Genomic DNA, 17662 nt, shown 5'->3' with positions numbered 1-17662 from the left:
TGTATCCATGTTCATTTCTTTTTCTTTTTTTTTTTTTTTTTTGAGATGGAGTCTTGCTCTGTCGCCCAGGCTGGAGTGCAGTGGTGCGATCTCGGCTCACTGCAACCTCTGCCTCCTGGGTTCAAGCAATTCTCCGGTCTCAGCCCCCCAAGTAGCTGGGACTACAGGCACATGCCACCATGCTCAGCTAATTTTTGTATTTTTAGTAGAGACAGGATTTCACCATGTTGAACAGGTTGGTCTCGAACTCCTGACCTCAAGTAATCTGCCTGCCTCCTGCCTCAGCCTCCCAAAGTGCTAGGATTACAGGCATGAGCCACTGCACCTGCCATAACCATGTTAATTTCTGATCTTGATGGTTTTATTGTATTCCTATAGATGGGTATCCCCGGTTTTAAGACAATAGTTAGAAGTATTAAAGGGATATGGTATATGGGATACCATATCTGCAGATTACTCTCAAATAATTCATAAAAAAAAATACACAAGATCCTCACTGTTCAGATTCTGCATTTTCAAATTTGCCTACACACTATAATATATCTGTAACCCCCAAATCAATACTCTCAGCACTGTTACTGTTATTTACGGGCATGTACACGCACAAAGTGGCAAAAATTTGAGTTGCCTATGTCCTTGTTCCCAGCAGGGAAATGCTCTGTCTTCTTGTTTCGGCTTTCACACAGTAAACAAGTGTTCTTTATGTGGTCTATTTAGTGCTACATTTTTTACATTTTAGTGCTACTGTTGATTTCACTGTTTAAAATAGCCCCAAAGGGTAGTTCTGACTTGCTGTCTAGTAGTCCTAGCTCAAGAAAGCTGCTGTGATGTACCTTACAGAGAAAACAGATAAGTGACAGATAAACTTCATTCAGTCACGAGTTATAGTGCTACTGGCTTTGAGTTCAAAGTTAAAGAATCAAAAATATATATCAAATAAAGTGTCTTTAAACAGAAGTACACAAATAGCCAAGCACAGTGGTACCTGCAAGTAGTTTCAGCTACTCAGGAGGCTGAGGCAGGAGAATCACTTGACGCCAGGAGTTTAAGGCTATAGTGTACTATGATGATTCAGCCTGTGAAGAGCCACTGCACTCCAGCCTGGGCAACATAGCAAGACTCCATCTCCAAACAAACAAACAAACCAGGAGCGTGCGCATAGAACAAGGTCAGGTATTGATCAGTTGATGAAAATGTGACCAGAAGCTTGAAGGGACCTAACCATCAGTACTCAATAGATTCACAGTGTTTGCAACTTTATAGAACGTAACTACTGTGAATGAATAATGATTGGATGTAATAAATATAGAGAGGATGATAAGGCAGTTAGGGACTCTTGGTAAAGGGGATACAGGAGTTATCTCTATTATTCTAACTTTTCTCAAAGTTTGAAATTATTTCACAATAAGAAGTTTTTTAAAACACCTTTCAAGATGCTAAACACACTAAAGGCTGTTGTAGAGCCTCAATGATAGACAAATCACTGGAACTAGGTCTCGCTGGTGGTTCTGAAACTTTGTCTCTCCCTAGCCCAGTCCTCCCTCTCTCCATGCACGTACAACTTCTAAGAATTTGAATGTCAAACTATTATTATGTTGCATGGACCATACATCTTTCTGTGTGATCCATGCACTGTTTCATTATCTTTTCCAAATGAAATAAAATGGTAGACGCTTTCAAATCATAGAATTCAAACTTTCTGAGTGTGCTGTTCAAAAAGACTACTGCCCCAAAAAAGATCTTGGGTTTTAGAGCTATCCCTTTTCCTTCCTATGCCAATTATCTCATGGTTTTGTTTTTTTTTTAATTGCATATAAACATGATCTATGGCTGAGTGCAATGGCTCACGCCTATAATCCCAGCACTTTGGGAGGCCAAGGCAAGAAGATCTCTTGGGGCCAGGATTTCAAGACCAGCTAGGTCAACAAAGTGAGACCCATTACTACAGAAAAATTAAAAATAAAAATAAATAAATAAATGTGATCTAATTAGGTTTTATATTCAGAAAAGCTAGAAACCCCTTAGTGTCTCAAGATTTGAGAAACAAGTCATGGACGTTCAGAGTTAAAGTAACTGAGAACTTTCTATAAGAGGCAAGACCATTAAATCTACTTTCGGTTTAAGTGAAGTTTTCCAATCTGGCCGCAAACCCTTCACTCTTGAGAGTTGGCTGTCTTTATTTTCAAAAAAGAATCGTATTATCAAAAACAATGCCTGAGAACCAGGAGCAGTGGCTCACATCTGTAATCCCAGCTACTCTGGAGGCTGAGGTGGGAGGATGGCTTGAGCCAAGGCGTTCAAGATCAGTCTGGGCAACACAGGCATCTTAAAAAAAAAAATTAAAGTTAGGCCAGGCGTGGTGGCTCACGCCTGTAATCCCAGCACTTTGGGATGCTGAAGCAGGCAGATAATCTGAGATCAGGAGTTCAAGACCAGCCTGGCCAACATGGTGAAACTGTCTCTACTACAAATACAAAAATTAGCCAGATGCAGTGGCACACGCCTGTGATCCCAGCTACTACTCAGGAGGGTGAGGCAAAAGAATCACTTGAACCCAGGAGGCAGAGGTTGCAGTAAGCCAAGATCACGCCACTGCACTGCAGCCTGGGTGAGAGACTCTGTCTCAAAAAAAAAAAAAAAATTAGAATTAGTTAAATAAATACATAAACAACAATGCCTACGTCCTCCAGTCTAAACTAGAAACAAACAGAAAAGATGCTTTGGGAATGCCAAGAGAAATTCTCTATGTTAATCTGCAAGATGCTGAATTTTATTTCCTTTTTTCCTTATCAAATCCTAACACTTCCTCCTCCTGTCCCCACACCTTTGATCGTCTCTAAAATGCAGGCTGTCTGGATCAAAATGCAAAGGTAACAGAGTAATATTTTTAGACAGCACAGTACATGGAGGGGACAGGAAGGAAATACTGTTACTCTGTCGTTGCTCTCAGTGTAGGCATTCAGATGTATTTTTGTTACCATGGTATTAGATACAGGCTTTGGGGTAAATCTACTGAGAGAGTCTTGCCTAGGAAGCAAGAACAAACATAAGACTCGTGGACAATATAATCATAGAAGAGATGATAGCATTTGCTCGGACACCAAGCATCCCTTTGGAGGATATAGGTAGTGACTGAGGAAAGTGGGAAGACAACGGAATATTGAACAGTTAATTGAGAGATCTCCAAAGTGGTCAGGGATATTGTATAGATTTGAGTGGTTTTGGTTGAGAATAGAGTAGGCTTGACAGCTCACAGGCAATAATCAATTAAGTGGTTAGAAATGAGTTAGGTAAAACATTACTGAAGTGGGTAACAAGGGAAATTTGATATACTGTAAAAAGGGGACTGCTGGCTGGACACGGTGGCTCACACCTGTAATCCCAGCACTTTGGGAGGCCAAGGTGGGCGGATCACCTGAGCAAGAGTTCGAGACCAACCTGGCCAACATGGTGAAACCCCATCTCTACTAAAAACACAAAAATGAGCTGGTCGTGGTGTCGAGCGCCTGTAGTCCCAGCTACTCGGGAGGCTGAGGCAGGAGAAACACTTGAACCTGGAAGGCGGAGGTTGCAGTGAGCCAGGATTATGCCACTCTAAGAACTTTCATTAAGAGCACCAATATGGGAACTCCTAAGGATTAAATGGAAACCAAGCAGCCCGGGCTAGCAGCACCACACCGCCTTACTTGTAATGTAATGGCAAGTTATTCCTCTAGAGCTACGGTTCAGGGGCCGAATACAAGGGCAGGGCGGGCTTAGCCAGGAGCTGGACCTGTGTCCTGCTGAGAGCTTGTGGGGAGGTCTCAGGAGATTCTAAAGCCCTCACAAGAGAACACCTTAACAAGATAACTCAGCTTTTAAGTGATAGAGGCAGCCTCCTGGCCTTTGGGCTGTGAAAGGGCTCACCTGCCAAGAGCAATAATGCAAGTAATTACCACACACAATAATAGATCATGGCGGGATTTCAGGACCCAGGTACTCGGGAGTGTCCCTCTACCTTATACACAGGGAGGAATAGAATGCACCACTTTTCTCATTAAAACCTGTGACAGAGTCCTGATAGGCAAGCAGATAAATGTCACTTGGCACAGTGATTCTGTTTTGGGTTTTTACCAAAAATTTTTTTAATGTCCTTGTATTAAAGGCTATAAAACAGTAATTCCCCCTCTCCTGGAACAGAATTCCTAAGGCTGAAAATAACATCACATTAGTTATTTCAGAGACTGGAAACAAATACCTCTAAATCGCTCCTTCCCACTGCAAGACTCCGCTGCTGTGGTCCCTATACCTATCACCACGGCCCTCCTTGAATAAAGTCTGCCTTACCATCTTTAACAAGTGTCATGAATAATTTTTTCTTTAATATTGACTTTCCATTTTCAATAGTGAAATTTAAGTTGCCTTTAAAAATAAAATTATTTAAATTTTAATAATTGTTGACTGTCGGCTGGGCGCGGTGGCTCACGCCTGTAATCCCAGCACTTTGGGAGGCCGAGGCGGGCAGATCACAAGGTCAGGAGATCGACACCATCCTGGCTAACACGGTGAAACCCCATCTCTACTAAAAATACAAAAAAATTAGCCGGGCGTGGTGGCGGGCGCCTGCAGTCCCAGCTACGCGGGAGGCTGAAGCAGGAGAATTGCGTGAACCCAGGAGATGGAGCTTGCAGTGAGCCAAGATTGCGCCACTGCACTCCAGCCTGGGCGACAGAGTGAGACTCCTTCTCAAAAAAAACCAAAAAATGTTGACTGTCAAAAAGATTTCCAAAACTCAATAAAGCGATATGTCAAAACCACTGCAGGAGTACAGAAACATGTGACACCTGGGAAACTCTGGGTAAACCAATACCAGGATTAGGATGAGCACTTCCCAGTATCCAGAAAGGCTGCAAACCAGATCCCCTGGTCCAATGATATCTCCCCAAACAACTCTAAAAAACAAGTGTTCTCCGTGCCAGATATTGTCATTCTTACTACCACCTACCACCCTAAAAAGGACAAAAAACTGTTTTTGTTTTTCTTCTATAGTCACACAAACATTTCTGATACCAAATGTGTGTGGGTTTTTTCCACACCAAGCAATCCTCTAATTCTCTGCAGACACCAACTGGGTGTTCTACAATTCAATTCAATTCAGACACTGTCTTCCTGGAATTAGTGTCAGATCCCACAAGTTAAAAGTGCCATCCCACAATACTCCTCCCACTGAAGATGCCAAGCTCAAGCCACCCTTAATGATTGACCAGCTATAAATTAGGTGTGTGTTCTCATGAGCCTCTTCTCGGGTTTATTAATTTGCTAGAATAGCTCACAGAACTCTGGAAAACAGCTTACTTACTAGTAACTAGATTTATATAAAAGTATACAACTCAGGAACAGCCAGATGGAAGAGATACATAAGGTAACATATGGGGGGCGGAGTGCATAGCCTCCATGCCCTCTCTGGGCACACCACCCTCTCAGCACCTCCCCATTTTCCCCAACCCCAAAGCTCTCCAAACCCCATCATTTAAGGAGGTTACCTTACATGGGCATGATTTATTAAATCACTGGCCATCAGTGACTGAACTCAATCTCTAGCAACCAGGCCCCACTCACACTTAGGAGCTTCCCAGAGTCACTCATTAACTCAAGTGTGGTTCAAAGGGGCTTCTTTGCTGGGCAGAGTGGCTCATGCCTGTAATCCCAACACTTTGGGAGGTCAAGGTAGGAGGATCACTTGAGCCCAGGAGTTCAAGACTAGCCTGGGCAGCACAGAGAGACCCCACCTCTACAAAAAATACAAAAATTAGCCAGAGGATCCCTTAAGCCTGGCAGGCTGAGGCTGCAGTGAGTTGTGATCGCACCACTGCACTCCAGCCTGAGCAAGAGACCTTGTCTCCAAAAAAGCAAAAAAGAAATGACCAGAGTTTTAGGAGCTCCGTGCCAAGAAGACTACGACCAGATATATATTTCTTTTTACATCACAATATCACACACTACCTTCTTATCCAAGAATAAAAAGGAAAAAGAGGAAGAGCTATGAGCCAGCAAATAAGAAAAAAGTCAGACTTCTCTCACGTGATTTTGCCTCTCACCTCCACCTGTCATCTGCACTTTAGGAAGTCAAAAATTTCCTTAGTCATGGAACTCTCCAGAACCCAGAGAAAGCAGATAAAAACAAAGCCAAAAAGGACCTACTCCACCTGTCAGTATTAAGACCTTAAGACACCTGGGGTTGGCGGGGCCGGCAACCAATTAGGAAGTACAGTAAGGCCAGGCGTGGTGGCTCACGCCTGTCATCCCAGCACTTTGGGAGGCCAAGGTGGGTGGATCACGAGGTAAAGAGATGGAGACCATCCTGGCCAACATGGTGAAACCCCATCTCTACTAAAATACAAAAAGCAAACATTAGCTAGGCATAGTGGCATGCACCTGTAGTCCCAGCTACTTGGGAGGCTGAGGCAGGGGAATCGCTTGAACCCGAGAGGTGGAGGTTTCAGTGAGCCGAGATTGTGCCACTGCACGCCAGCCTGGCGACAGAGCGAGACTCCATCTCAAAAAAAAAAAAAAGTCAACCAACCATGGGTCAAAAATATTCAAGAAAAAAACAGAGTAACAATGCAACAATAAAAAAATTAAAAAACAATATAGCAACTATCTACATAGCATTTACACTGTATTAGGTATTATTAGTAACCTAGACATGATTTAAAGCATACAGGAGGCTGGGCACAGTGGCTCACACCTGTAATTCCAGCACTTTTGGAGGCTGAGGCGGGAGGATCATTTCAGCCCACGAGTTCAACACCAGCCTAGACAAGATAGGCAGACCCTGTCTCCACAAAAAATTTATTAGCCGGGTGTGGTGGCATGTACCTGTAGTCCCAGCTACTCAGGGGGCTGAGGTGGGAGGATCACCTGAGCCTGGGAGGTTGAGGCTGCAGTAAGCCATGATTGTGCCACTGTACTCTAGCCTGGGTGACAGAGAGATTCTGTCTCAAAAACAAGTAAAATAAAATAAGATAAAAGAGGTTGTGCACGGGTTATGTGCAAATACTATCCCATTTTATACAAGGGACTTGAGCATCTCCAGATATTGGGAGGTTGGAGAAGTCTTGGAACCAAATACCGAGGGACAACAGTAATTATTTACCAAGGCCCAGGTGCTGGGCCCTGAGCTCCACAGAAAAGGCAAAGTGGCTTTCAGGAATAGTCTTACTGGGGAAATAAAACTACCAAACATAAAAAAACTATTGAGTAATGAGCTACTAAGCAGTATTTTACCCTAAATTTTATCTAACATGACACCTGTAAGAAATAAACAGGTAAGGTACAAGTAAAGCACCCCAACCACCACCAAAAACAAAAAAGCTTACAAAAAAGGTATCAGTGGCCGCACTTTTAGAATCTTATACAAATGCTAGCATCAGAGCACAAAGACATACAGTTCAATCAGTGCAATAGTGCTTAGAATTATGAAAAGCTAAAAACAACATACATCAACAGAAAAATAGATAATATACATCCAAACTGTGGAATACCGCTCAACCATTAAAAAAGAATGAGGTAGATCTACAACAGAAAGATAGTCATGACAATTTACTACAAAAAGAAAATTGCCAGAGGAGGATAAGAATGAATGGTAGAAAACTGAGGGGCAAGGAGGGCAGAGAGAGAGAGATTTTTTTTTTTTTTTTTTTTTTTGAGACTGTGTCTCTCTTTGCCGCCCAGGCTGCAGTGCAGTGGCGCTATCTTGGCTCACTGCAACCTCCACCTCCCGGGTTCAAGAGATTCTCATCCCTCAGCCTCCTGAGTAACTGGGATTACAGGCACGCACCACCATGCCCAGCTAATTTTTGTATTTTTAGTAGAGATGGGGTTTTGCCATGTTGGCCAGGCTGGTCTCAAACTCCTAACCTCAAGTGATCTACCCACCTCAGCTTCCCAAAGTGCTGAGATTACAGGCGTGGGCCACCATGCCCAGCCAGGGATTTTTGTTTTTGACTTCATACCTCTCTACTGCTTGAAATTTTAACAGCAAGTTGAGTATAGAAATACCAATTATTCAATTACTAATACTGGATGACATCCACCTGAATGCTTTGAAGGAATTCCAGGATAAACTGGAAAACTGGTGACCAAAATGAAAAAGGGCCATCAAGGGAACTGTAAATGTGACCCCTAATCATAAGGACTTCATAAGACCTGAGAATTATTTTTACTTCCATATTAGACAAGCTAGTGGAATATAAAGACTAAGAACATTGAGTAGATCATTTGGGGTTTTAGTGTTGTTAAGAATGGGGCCTATGAATAAGAAACAGGAGAGATCCAAAAGGCCTAGGGATGAAGCTCCTCAGGATTGCAGAACAGAAAGTGAGGAATTTAAAATCTTAGTTTTGTAAATGACACTAAAGACTTCCATTGAAATAATGTGCCAAGTTATTGGTGCCAAATTACAGGAAGATCCTGGGAATCTATGCAAACAGACGGAAAAGTCGCAGATGAGTGTTAAAATGAGCATATGGCCTAAATCAGACATATAAAACAACTTCTCAGCTGTCAGTTGTGACCTAGGAACAGGATCTGAGTCACTATAAGTGGACCCTGAGGACCCCAGCCCAATATTGAGGCACAAATTAAAAACAAAGCGTCCTGGGAACCATCAAGACAAATGCGAAGACAGAGAAACCACTATCCTCCCCTCATAAAATTCTGGTGCACCAACCCCCACATACATACATTTCATTTATCATTTATGTCCCGCCCCTTCAACTACAAACAGTACAGGAGTTAAACAGGATCAGTGGATCTCACATGCCAGCCCCAGATCAATCCCAAACTGATTCTTTCCGAATAGCCTAGGAGTGGCTTTTTTTGAAAATAGACCTTTCCAGGCCAGTCCCAGAGCTTCTAATTCAATGCCTGGGAAACGTCTTCTAGGTTGTCCTGACGCGATGACCTGTTTAGGAAATCACTGGGCTCCTTTCTCTCACTATGAATCTACTCCCAGAAAGGATTTAAGAAGGCTTACCATAAAAAATAAACTCAATAGTAAAGAAACTGTGTGAGCAACTGCCAAGAATAGATTAAAATGATTCCTATACAGGTTGAACATCCCTAATCCAAAAATCCAAAATCTGAAATGTTTTGAACACTAACATAATGCTCAAAGGAAATGCTCATTGGAGGATTTTGAATATCAGATTTCCAGATGAAGGAAGCTAAGCCCTAAGAATAATGCAAATATTCAAAAAACTGAAACACTTCTGGTCCAAGCATTTCAGATAAGGGCTACTCAACTTGTACTTGTGCATTAAATGGAAGTGAAAAAGATCTGAAAACAAAACTAAACAAAAACCAAAGTCCTGGCTCCAAGCAAGAAGAATAGAGCTCAGGACCCTATTAGCCCCCACACTCCCACCACAGTCTCCCAGTAAAGAGCAGGGCAAGAATAGACTCTCCCTACGAGCCAGAGGCTCCCTAAGTTGCCCCTCTCTCCTTCCCTTCTCAAGTCAAGATCTGCTTTACCAGGAAAATGTCACAGTGTTCTGAAGCAGAGATAGGACTAGGTGAATAAAACCCACCAGAACCATGTTCCTCTGGGTCTCAAGCAACACTCCCACTAGCTTATCATGATACACTACTGAAAGGAAACCAAGAACTCCCCCTACTTCTATCTACCCTCTCTCCACCCCACCATTCAATCATTTAGTCTCATTCTAACTGTCTGGTCTTCCACACTGGAAAACCATATTTCCACTGATCTTCTTTCTCAAACTAAAAATTAGAAAAAAAAAAAAGAATAGGAACAGAAAACCTGCTTTATGCAAAATAAACAGCAATTCAAAGTCAAGCCGTTAAGGTATGAGATTTCTCAACTTTGTTTCAGCATGCCTAAATGAAATGTAACACAGGGTTTCTTATAAAATTACAGCCTTACAGGACTGGAAAGTGCTTAGAGACAATGCATCCAGCAACCTCATGTTAGAGAAAAGAAGAGTTTGAGGTGGAATATCTTACCCAACATTACCCAAATGGCAGCACCCAGGCCAGAACTTGTGTCCCCTGACTTCTGGGCCAATGATCTCTTCTCTCTGCCATGCTGCTTTCCAGGGACAAAGTTAATAAATTAGATCACTAACTTTAAGCACAGATTCTTTAAATCTCCTTTATTCCTCTTGATATACATGAGGTTGGTGCTATAAGACCACCCCAAGCAGACTACTTGCCACATAAACAGAACTAAGAACTCAAAGAGCCTCAAAATTTGTTGAGGAATAGAGAGGAGATGGTACCTTAAGTCACGCATGATAAGCATATAAGTGAAGAAAATGTGCCAAACCAGTTTATATCATAGATTACACATTTCAAAAATGGCATCTGAAAATGACATCAAAATTTTAATTAGTTTATTTTTCCCATAAGTTGCTTAACTTCCTAATTTTTAAAAAATGCCAACTGAAACCACTGTTCATTTTTTTCTTAAACATTAGAGTGAAGAAAAAGATCATTAATGTATCATATTGAGTCTAATGAAAGTAAGTGAAATCCCGTAACATTCCATCTATATCAAATGTTCACAACCTGTGATTCCACATAAATTTCTGCTGTAAAAGCAAAAAGCATATGTCAGTCTCCCAAGAGAGGAAGTAGCAACAGAAACCGGGTTGTATATCCATCTCCCAGCAAGAAATAAGAGGAAAAGCCAGATAAGCCCAGTAAGAGTTGAGTTCCTTCACTGCATTTGTTTTCCCTGATAAGGCACAAAATTTCCTACAGTATGTACCTATGCGCTTCTTGGAGAAATGAAATAAATCCAAAGATCAGACTCCAAAGGATATCTACTATGCCCCTGTTAGAACCACACCTGTCAGATGGATAGCTAGCCTACGCTGAGAAGTGAGTGGACAGCAGGCCTTAGATACCTTGTTACCTGAATTCAAAAACCTGGCCAATTTTCTCTGCTAAACCTACAAACAGAAACCACAATTTTCACTTGCTCCCCAAATTTCATCCTCCAAATAAACTGGGGCATAGACTTCACCAAATCATTTGCCCACTATTGCCAGCACTAGTCACTGGCCTCAGAAGTTCCCACTCATGTTAATGAGCCACAGGATGCGTAAGTGAGTTCTTACCTGATAATTAGTTTTGATCCCTGAAGCATGCTACTTTGTTTTTCACTAACACAGTTCACTAAAGCTTGCTAGGCAAAAAAGTACTGCCAGAGGCCAGAGCAGCAGTAAATTCGACGTAGTAACAAAATGCTAAGAGAAATATAAACAATGGCAAGTTCTAGATGCTATTTTGCTCTTACAAAGCCTACTTTTGGCATTTTCTTTTTTAATCCATGTTTTTCCCTCCATTAGAAGACAAATAGTGACTTTGGGAATACACAGGACTAGCTGATAGTCAGAAAATCTTAGTCTTAATCCTATTAGAAACAAGCATATGACTAAGTATTTTTTCTTATCAGTCTCCCATTCTTTTTTTTTTTTCTTTTGAGACACAGTCTCACTCTATCACCCAGGCTGGAGGGCAACGGCTCGATCTCAGTTCACTGCAATCTCCACCTCCCAGGTACAAGTGATTCTCCTGCCTCAGCCTCCAGAATACCTGAGAATACAGGCATGCGCCACCATGCCTGGCTAATTTTTTTTGTATTTTTAGTAGAGACGGGGTTTCGCCATGTTGGTTGGGCTAGTCTCGAACTCCTGACCTCAGGTGATCTGCCTGCTTCGGCCTGGGATTACAGGGATGGGATTACAGTGCTGGGATTACAGGCATGAGCCACTGTGCCCAGCCTCCCATTCTTAATATTTATTCAGTGTACTTAATGTCAGCTGTTGATCTCACCAGGGTACCATAAAAATTACCACCTCCACTGCCTCTCTTCCTTTTATCACCCTTAAACACATATATTACATAATAACTCAGGTTAAACCCAAACTATTTACATGGGATACTGAACGTGAAAAAACTGAAGAGCTACTATAAAAACACTAAAGAATAAATCACAGGCCAAGTGCAGTGGCTCATGCCTATAAACCCAGCACTTTGGGAGGCCAGAGTGGAGAAGGCCACTGAGTCCAGGAGTTCGAGACCAGCCTGGGCAACATAGCAAGACCCCATCTCTACAAAAAAGAATAAAAGATTAGCCAGGTGTGGTACCACACACCTGTAGTCCTAGCTACTCAGGAGGCTGAGGCAGGAGGATCCCTTGAGCCCAGGAGTTCAAGGCTGCAATGAGCCATGATTATGCCACTGCATTCCAGCCTGGCAATTAAGTGAAATCCTGACTGAAAAAAATAAAAAATAAAAAATAAATCATCAATGGTGGAAACCCCAGGGGCTTTGCATTTGCTGTTTCCTCGGCCAGGAACGCCCTTCCTTTATGGTTAGTTTTTGATGTCCATCAGATCTCAGCACAAATGCCATCTTCTGAGAAGTCTTTCCTAAACACAGTATCCAAAGGACCCACCCTCTCCCTTACTACCAACCACTCTGTCCCAGTCCCTTACCCGGTATCACTATCTTATATGATCATGCTTATTTCTTGTTAACTTCTTTATTGTCTGACTCCTCCATAAGCCATAAGGATAGAAATTTGATCTACTTTTTAAATTCTGTTTCTCCAATGCCCAGACAGAGCTTGACAGATAGCAGATGATCAATAAATATTTGTTCAAGAAAGAAAGGAAGGATGATTGCTATGATTCTATTTCATTAGTTACTACACTGCTAACATAACTAGAGCCAGATGGATGCTTCCTTTTGAAAGAAAAATGACAGAAAACCTTTAAGATACAGTAAAAACTTAGTGTTCCTTTACTTACAATCTTGATTAAAAGCTACCAGGCTTACCTGCTGGGAAATGGGCATTTTAAGACCACAGGGAAAAGCCTTCCATCCTAGCCTATCTACTTCTTTATAAACGGCCCTTCTAAAATATTGTTATTCAGCTACCTTATCCCTTGGAATAGTAGAAGGGTATTTTAAGTAGCTTAGGAAAGGTGGGTTTTGTTTGTTTTTTCCTGTATTGGGGGAACCCACCCCCAATATTTCAACATAGCCAGTCCCTCCGTTTGGGGTCCCTGACTTCCCGCAACATTCCTGCATGAGCTAAGTACACGTAAGAAAGAGCAGGTCAACAAACTACTCTGACCCCACTGAACTTTTCAAAGACACACACTTCTTAGTTCAGCAACCTAAGATTACACCTGTAATCCCAACACTTTGGGAGGCCGAGGCGGGCAGACAGCTTGAGGCCAGGAGTTCAAGACCAGCCAACATGGTGAAACCATGACTCTACTAAAAATACAAAAGTTAGCTGGGCATGCTGACACGTGCCTGTAATCCCAGCTACTCAGGAGGCTGAGGCAGGAGAATCGCTTGAACCCAAGAGGTGGAGGTTGCAGTGAGCCAAGATAGCACCACTGCACTCCAGCCTGGGCAACAAAGCGAGACTCCATCTTAAAAAAAAAAAAAGAAAAGAAAAAGAAAGAAACCTAAGAAACATTTAGCTATAATGAACTGAATTATAGGTGGCATTTCCTAGAGGCTGTACACTGAAGCAATCTCCACCAAGCTACCCAGCAAGAAGTCTACATCTTGCTTTACAACAACCTGACAGCACAAGTCCCATTGAAGGAGAAAATTATGGCCCTTTCCTCCCTTGTGTCCCTTTGCTTTGGTCACCCAATGAGAATCATGGTTCTTAGTATAAAACAAAAGACTGGCAGAGGCATTCCTTTCCCCTTCTGAGGCAATTAAGTGGGTGGGGGGAGGGTAAGGTGAAATGGGAACTGGGATTTGGCACTGTCCGTCCTCCCTTCAGCCTTCCACACCATAAGCAGGATAAGATATGCTGCCTTCACGGCTGCTTCCGATAAGCACAGAAGATTCAAGAATTCAAGATTCATTCTGCTTTTGCGAATGCTTGACAAGACATGTGAACATACCCAAAGAGAAAAGAACAGAGAGTAAACCAGGTCAGTAAAAACAGAGAAAATAGCCATTTCAAAGCTAAGGGGGGTGACTCAATTTATACTAAGTACCCCAAAACTTCTCCCAACCTCATCTACTTAACATCTGCTGACAATATTCTGTTGCAGTTAAAGAATATCAAGCAAATTATTCAAAGAAACCCAGATTTTAAATCCTTCAGGGTTTCAAGAAAATAAGATCTGATTTGATAGAAGACATGTATTTATCCGGGTTATATTTTGTCCACCCACATACTTGCTAGTCTCATCCCAACTCAGAAAATACAAATCCATCTTCAGTTTTTCCATTATCCTTACTGATTTTTTCTGTAACAACTCCAAAATATCTGTATCAACTTACTGTCCACTTCCTCCTTAAATATTCCAGAACCACCTCTGTCCCTTCACCCCAACTCTCAATAGCAGACACAGGTGTTAACATCACCCTCGTTTTTTAAAAATTGGTCAAAGTGTTTACAACTGGATTCCCAAGTTCTTCAACCTTAAACAAAATAATGTAGGACTTAACAGGATAGCAAAGCAGAGACCAGAAGAAACTTGTGCCTTTCACGGCCCTACAACACTTTCTTTTGCCAAAAAAGAGGAAGGACTATTCCTCTTTACAGCAGCAAACTTCAACCCTAGATGATTTCAGACCTTCAGCTCAGCCTGAGTCCAGATAAATCCAAAGAGTTCACAATGAAAAGCGTAGGTGAGTGTTCCAATTTCTACCTCTCTCCCAAAAGGCAGAAAAGTAGTGTCTCCTGTTTTCCTATTCATCAAACTATTTCTCACTTTCATCTGTCACAGACCTCCATCTTCCTTTGTAGAGTTCTTGCAAAGCAGTTCCTAGTACCAATGGAAACTATTACTCTACAGGAAAATACAACTTTGCTTAGCAGAAGAGCTTCACACAGAGCAATTTGCCAGTGGTCAATTTTTCATTCCAGACAAGGCTTCTAAGCCTGGCACAAATCTGCCTGTCACTCTGCAGTTCACTCAGCTTTCCTCCCCTAATCCCTGCCTGTAACTCACCCATCCCCTGTAGTGTGGTCAGAGAAGGCAGTGCAATCCATACTCAGTACAGATGGCTCAAATCACTGAATTGTATATGCCACTTCCCAGACTCAATCATCTTCCACACCATACTCCTATGTGAAGACCATAAGCACCAAATGAAGTCATTTACCATAATAGCAGCTCCCAGACAAGACAAGGAGTAACAACTAATCTTTTCTCAATTATAGACAGCTTCACTATCCTGCAATTTGTGGTTACGCATCACTGGCCCCACCCTCCATGTTATAAAGTAATACCCTGGAGTCACGAAGTCAGAGACATCATGCATGATATTGAAGAGCATGTGCCGTGGCAGACAGGCCTGGGTTCAAGTCTCACCTCTGCCTCTTATTACCAATATAAGGTACCTGTCTTTGGGTAAACTATTCATTCTAAACCTCAAATTACACATCTGTAAAATGTGGCTGATAATCATTATCTACTTGTTAGGTATTACAAATGAGACAATATGAGCAGAATACTCAGCACAAGACATGACAATAAACAAGTAATTGGTGATATTCAGTATCCATGGGGGTAATTTGTGGGCAGTCACCGCATAGAATCCAGATGCCCTAAAAGCCTCCAGCATTGGCGGAAACAAAACTATGTTCAGCCTCATTCTATTCCCATTCCACAAATGAGAGAGACCTTTAAGAACAATTTAAACCTCAGCAAGGAGAAATCTCAGAAAGATCCACTCTTTCTTACTGCCAAATCCAACACCGGACAGCCAAGAGACGTTTTTGTTCCTATGGTGAAGAGAAGATCAGTGCAAATGAAAAAGATAATGAAAGAAGAGCCACTTTAGGATAATCCTTTCATGGGTCAGGTCAGTATTTCAGAGGGAAAATATATGCGGATCTTGGAAATTCTCTTCTCATTCAGTTTCAGATCAGTTCTGACCCTCCATTATACATAAACAAAAGGAAAAGGCAGTATTGAAAATCCCAAGAATCTTGGCTGGTGGCAGACTATTACCTTAAGAAATGAGCACATGGGAAGTGGGCGAGGGGATCTTAAAATCAGCTTTACACACACATAAGCTGCAGAACATTTTAATCTTGTGAAAGATAACAGGATAATAAGATAGAATTTTTTTTAAACTGGGTCTTGCTATGTTGCCCAGGCTGGTCTCCAACTCCTGGCCTCAAGCAATCCTCCCACCTCGGCCTCCTAAGTGCTGGGATTACCACCATGAGCCACCGCACCGGGCCTAAAATAGAATTTTTCAAAACTTTCTACAACAGCAAAACTTGTGGAGCTTTAGGAGAAAGTATCACAAAGGATATTTGCTGTTGCAGATAGAAATGTCAGAACTGCAGTATGAAACGACATCTAAAAGTTTACAGTCATCATAAACCAGAAAATTGGTAAAACAAAGAAATGTCAGGTTTCAAGATTTGGGAGGGTTTTGGGGAGAAAAACTGCGGGCAGGTGATAAACTGAATTTATATTATCAAATTATCATGGAGCTAGGAGTAAATTGTAAAAATAAACTTTGCAGGTTCAAATTCAAAATTCAAGAATTTTCAAAAAGTTGAGGGTATATAAAATCAGGCAGAATCTATAATGCTATGAGCACTAGACCAGGAATCCGAACACTTGGGCTCTTGCTATGGCTCCAACCCAAATCACCATGTGACCTTAAGCAAGTCACTTGCCTTCTTCAAGCCTAGCTCCTTATCTTTAAGGGACGGGAGAACAATAATGATTACTAAGATTCTTGCCGGCCTAACCTTTTAGAAGTCAAAAGTACACACAGATCAGGAGCTTTCAGGTCGACACAAGAGGTGGAGGGTAAGAGAGGAAAAGAGGCCCACAGAGTGAGAAAACTTGGGAGTCAAGTAACAGCGTTTGTGGGAACAGAAAAGTTTCATGATGACCAAGTACTCGTAGAGAAGAGACGATGTCAGGATCTCGAAAAACTGCTAACTACTCAGCATATGTCAAAATGAACAGAAAGACGGGGGATGGGAGGACAGATATCAACGAACTGTCTCTGTTAATCAATCAGTAATCGATCTGTCCTGGTAAACAGACAGGAGATCCGAATGCCGCAACCTCGGAAATCACTGTGACCCCTGATGTCAAGGTGTCCGGGAGGCAAGGAACAAGGGGACTTCGTGTCTGCTTCCGTCTAGTGAGAGGATTCGGAGAATCAACGAAAAGTGAGGAAGGGGGCAGAGGAAAGGGGATCTGGGACACGGAGCAAGCTGGCGGGAGGTGGAGTCAATGCCTGACTCCCGCCTGAAGGCAGGCAGAGGGGTCGGTGTCCGGGGCCCGTTCTCACCATCTTGACGATGCCCCGCTGCACGGTGGGGACCGCGGGTCCCCCGGAGGAGCCGCCGCTCTGCGCGGAGGACGCCATGTGTGGAGATGCAAAGGCAACGAGTGGAGCGGCTGGCCGGACTGGAGGTGTCAATGTGGGTGTCGGTGTTGGTGAAAGGGAGTCGAGGCGAGGGGCAGGCTGGCTACCAGCTGCGGACGGTGGACAGGACGGACTCGCCGGGCGCTCACAGGAGCAGCAGCGGGACACGGAGCGAAAAAGACGCGATCTCCGCCGCCGCCACACGTTCTACTCGCCGCGCAAGCGTGCCAGAGCGCCACCGCCCTCCGGCCAATTAGCGCCC

The 17662-nt window shown here is 42.7% G+C and overlaps 1 protein-coding gene across 1 annotated transcript in view; it reads right to left on the bottom strand.

The window, feature by feature from the left end:
* Positions 1-17600, bottom strand: part of SND1 (staphylococcal nuclease and tudor domain containing 1) — a 433869-nt gene extending 416269 nt beyond the window's left edge. The window contains 1 exon segment of the mRNA NM_001135474.1: positions 17323-17600. Within this exon segment, the coding sequence (NP_001128946.1) occupies positions 17323-17400 (78 nt within the window). The 5' untranslated portion in view covers positions 17401-17600.
* Positions 17601-17662: the final 62 nt, after the last annotated feature.

This window comes from Pongo abelii, chromosome 6, assembly GCF_028885655.2.
Source record: "Pongo abelii isolate AG06213 chromosome 6, NHGRI_mPonAbe1-v2.0_pri, whole genome shotgun sequence".
In the NCBI taxonomy this organism is placed as follows: Eukaryota; Metazoa; Chordata; class Mammalia; order Primates; family Hominidae; genus Pongo; species Pongo abelii.
This window is presented reverse-complemented; position numbering and strand designations above follow the sequence as displayed.